This window comes from Musa acuminata, chromosome BXJ1-6, assembly GCF_036884655.1.
Source record: "Musa acuminata AAA Group cultivar baxijiao chromosome BXJ1-6, Cavendish_Baxijiao_AAA, whole genome shotgun sequence".
Classification (NCBI taxonomy): Eukaryota; Viridiplantae; Streptophyta; class Magnoliopsida; order Zingiberales; family Musaceae; genus Musa; species Musa acuminata.
The window spans coordinates 3,759,958-3,762,148 of NC_088332.1; the positions used below are offsets into that span (position 1 = coordinate 3,759,958).

The following is a 2,191-nucleotide window of genomic DNA, read 5'->3' on the forward strand; positions in this document are numbered from 1 at the left end:
TCACAGGCCCAGAAATTCTGATTCAGATGGGAATAGTGTAGTGAATGATTCAAGATTGATACCACCATATAGTTGTATGTCATCCCCATTAAACCAGCTGTCAGATATTCCATTGCTAAATAACATAATATCATGGGGCTCAGGAGCATCAACAATACCCCAAATTCTCATGTCTTTTTGGAGATTGTCCCCAAAGATCTCGGAGAAGTCTATGTCCAGAGGGTGTTTTGTGCAGGACTCCTCAATCACTGAAGCCATCACTGGGTCACAATCTTCAGGTCCTAAGAAATAGGTATCCAAATGAATTTCTCCACTTACCACTGATTTTTTGGACTCCTTTTTACAAATATTTCTATCATCATGCTGACTGCTCACAGAAGCGTCATTGCAGCTGGTTGAATTCTCAAATTCTTGACATATAACCTTTTCTTGGCTCTTACTGCTCCCATCTTCATCTTTGTCTGAATGCATGATCTTCTTCGATCCAACTGAGCAAGCTTTTACCTTCTTCCTTAGGACTGTGTTCCAGTAATTCTTGATTTCATTGTCTGTTCGACCGGGTAGTCTTCCAGCTATGAGAGACCACCTTCAAGTTGTACATGAGGAAATATTAGCAAGGAATCATTTCTGTAATTGTCTGCAAGGAGATTAGCTGACCTATTCCCCAGGAGATTATGAAGCCTGATGATGAGGTCTTCTTCTTCATGAGATATGTTTCCCCTCTTGATATCTGGGCGCAGATAATTCAGCCAACGGAGCCTGCAGCTCCTCGGGCATCGATTCAGGCCTAGAACAACACCAAATTTGGATCATGAAGTGAATGCGATTCATAGAGTACGAGAAGAAATCCAGGATGACAAGCTACATTCTATGCAATTGGTAAATACATTTTTGCCCGAATACTTTGTGTTTAATTTTCGTACTTGAAAAGAAAAATGTCAAGATATAGTTTGTCTAAAGAAGAGAGAAGTAGATATAAGCCTTTGTGAGTCCAGAAACAAAAGAAGAGAATAAGATACTACTTTTTATCTTGTTTCTTTTTTCAGGAAGAGGAGAGAAGAGAAAGTCCTCTAATTAACTACATGCTGCAGATGGAAAGCATTAAGAACCACCAATTCTAGTCAAGAACTTGCTCGAACCTGCACTTTTGGGAAGCTTTCCCCACCTCCCTTCTCCATGAGCTTTGACGTAGTCTGTGAGGATCTTGTCTTCAGTAGCACTCCAAGACCCCTTATTAAAGGTCTTCTTACAGCAGCTTGGGTTTCCACGCATTTTTGAAGAGGAATTGTGTGAGCTGAATGCTTCTGCCTATGGATGCAGTCTCAAGTGGACAGTCTCTCTTATATGACAGAATGCAAGTACAGGTCACTGAAGAGTTGAGAGGGACTTTGGTGGTGGTTTGGTGGCGATAGGAGCCCCGTGGCCATTTGCATGATGTGGATCTGGCTGCTGCACCAGAACAAGAGCACCATTGGAGGCTATTGCATGGGTTCAATAGAATAATCATCAACTTCATCAGCATCAGGAAAAAGGCTGGTTGCAATGAGTGTTAGGTCACCATTATGCACCATATGATGGCATGATCAGTCCCCATGTGCCTAGACTTGCTGCACCTGCCATTCTCACTGGCCCTTCAAAGCTTATCTCACCGTGCTATCGTCGCCTCTGTAAGTGGTGGCTGACTTCCACTCACCGTGCAATCAGACAAGCACGCAAATCTGAAGTGGAGTTACATAGTACTGCTGCTATGGAAGCTTTCAGAGTTTTGATTAGCCAAATCTGTTCTGCCTCTTATTAAGTACACAGCTGCTGGCTCATTGGCAATTCAACACATCCAATGTGATGTGGAAGTCGCATGTTGTGAAACACTCGAGCCCCACACTTGTACCGATCATCAACTGACCAAAATACGAGCATGGGGTTCTTTCTTTTCACGTTTTGCAGCTGAAAGAATGCTGAGATTATAGCCATTACTTGTGTGGCTATGGGGATAGCTTATCGAAGAGATTTATAATCAAAGACATCAGTTTGTTGCTAAAATAGGTAAGAGCAAAAAGATGCTGTTAAATTATGAAGCCAGCAAGATTCTGATGTACCCATGACGAGGAGGATGAGATGTGCTTCTCCTGTTTGTGCCATCCACTTCTGATAACTCATGATGACAACAGGCAACCTTTTCGAATACAACAGG

At 42.4% G+C, this 2,191-nt stretch overlaps 1 protein-coding gene across 1 annotated transcript; it reads right to left on the reverse strand.

The window, feature by feature from the left end:
* On the reverse strand, positions 1-1,419 carry LOC135677941 (transcription factor WER-like). The gene is made up of 3 exons (XM_065190345.1): positions 1,140-1,419; positions 658-787; positions 1-586 (listed from the first exon to the last, which is right to left on the reverse strand). The coding sequence occupies exons 1-3, from the start codon at positions 1,270-1,272 to the stop codon at positions 1-3; spliced, it is 849 nt and encodes a 282-aa protein (XP_065046417.1). The 5' UTR covers positions 1,273-1,419.
* Positions 1,420-2,191: the final 772 nt, after the last annotated feature.

Bases quoted from the DNA above. Each gene is read 5' to 3' on its own strand.
- LOC135677941 (XM_065190345.1), bottom strand. From the start codon at position 1,272: ATGCGTGGAAACCCAAGCTGCTGTAAGAAGACCTTTAATAAGGGGTCT. The intron at 788-1,139 runs GTTCGAGCAAGT...GTGTTGTTCTAG, and splicing joins AAAGCTTCCCAAAAGTGCAG to GCCTGAATCGATGCCCGAGG. The intron at 587-657 runs GTCAGCTAATCT...TACAACTTGAAG, and splicing joins CATAATCTCCTGGGGAATAG to GTGGTCTCTCATAGCTGGAA.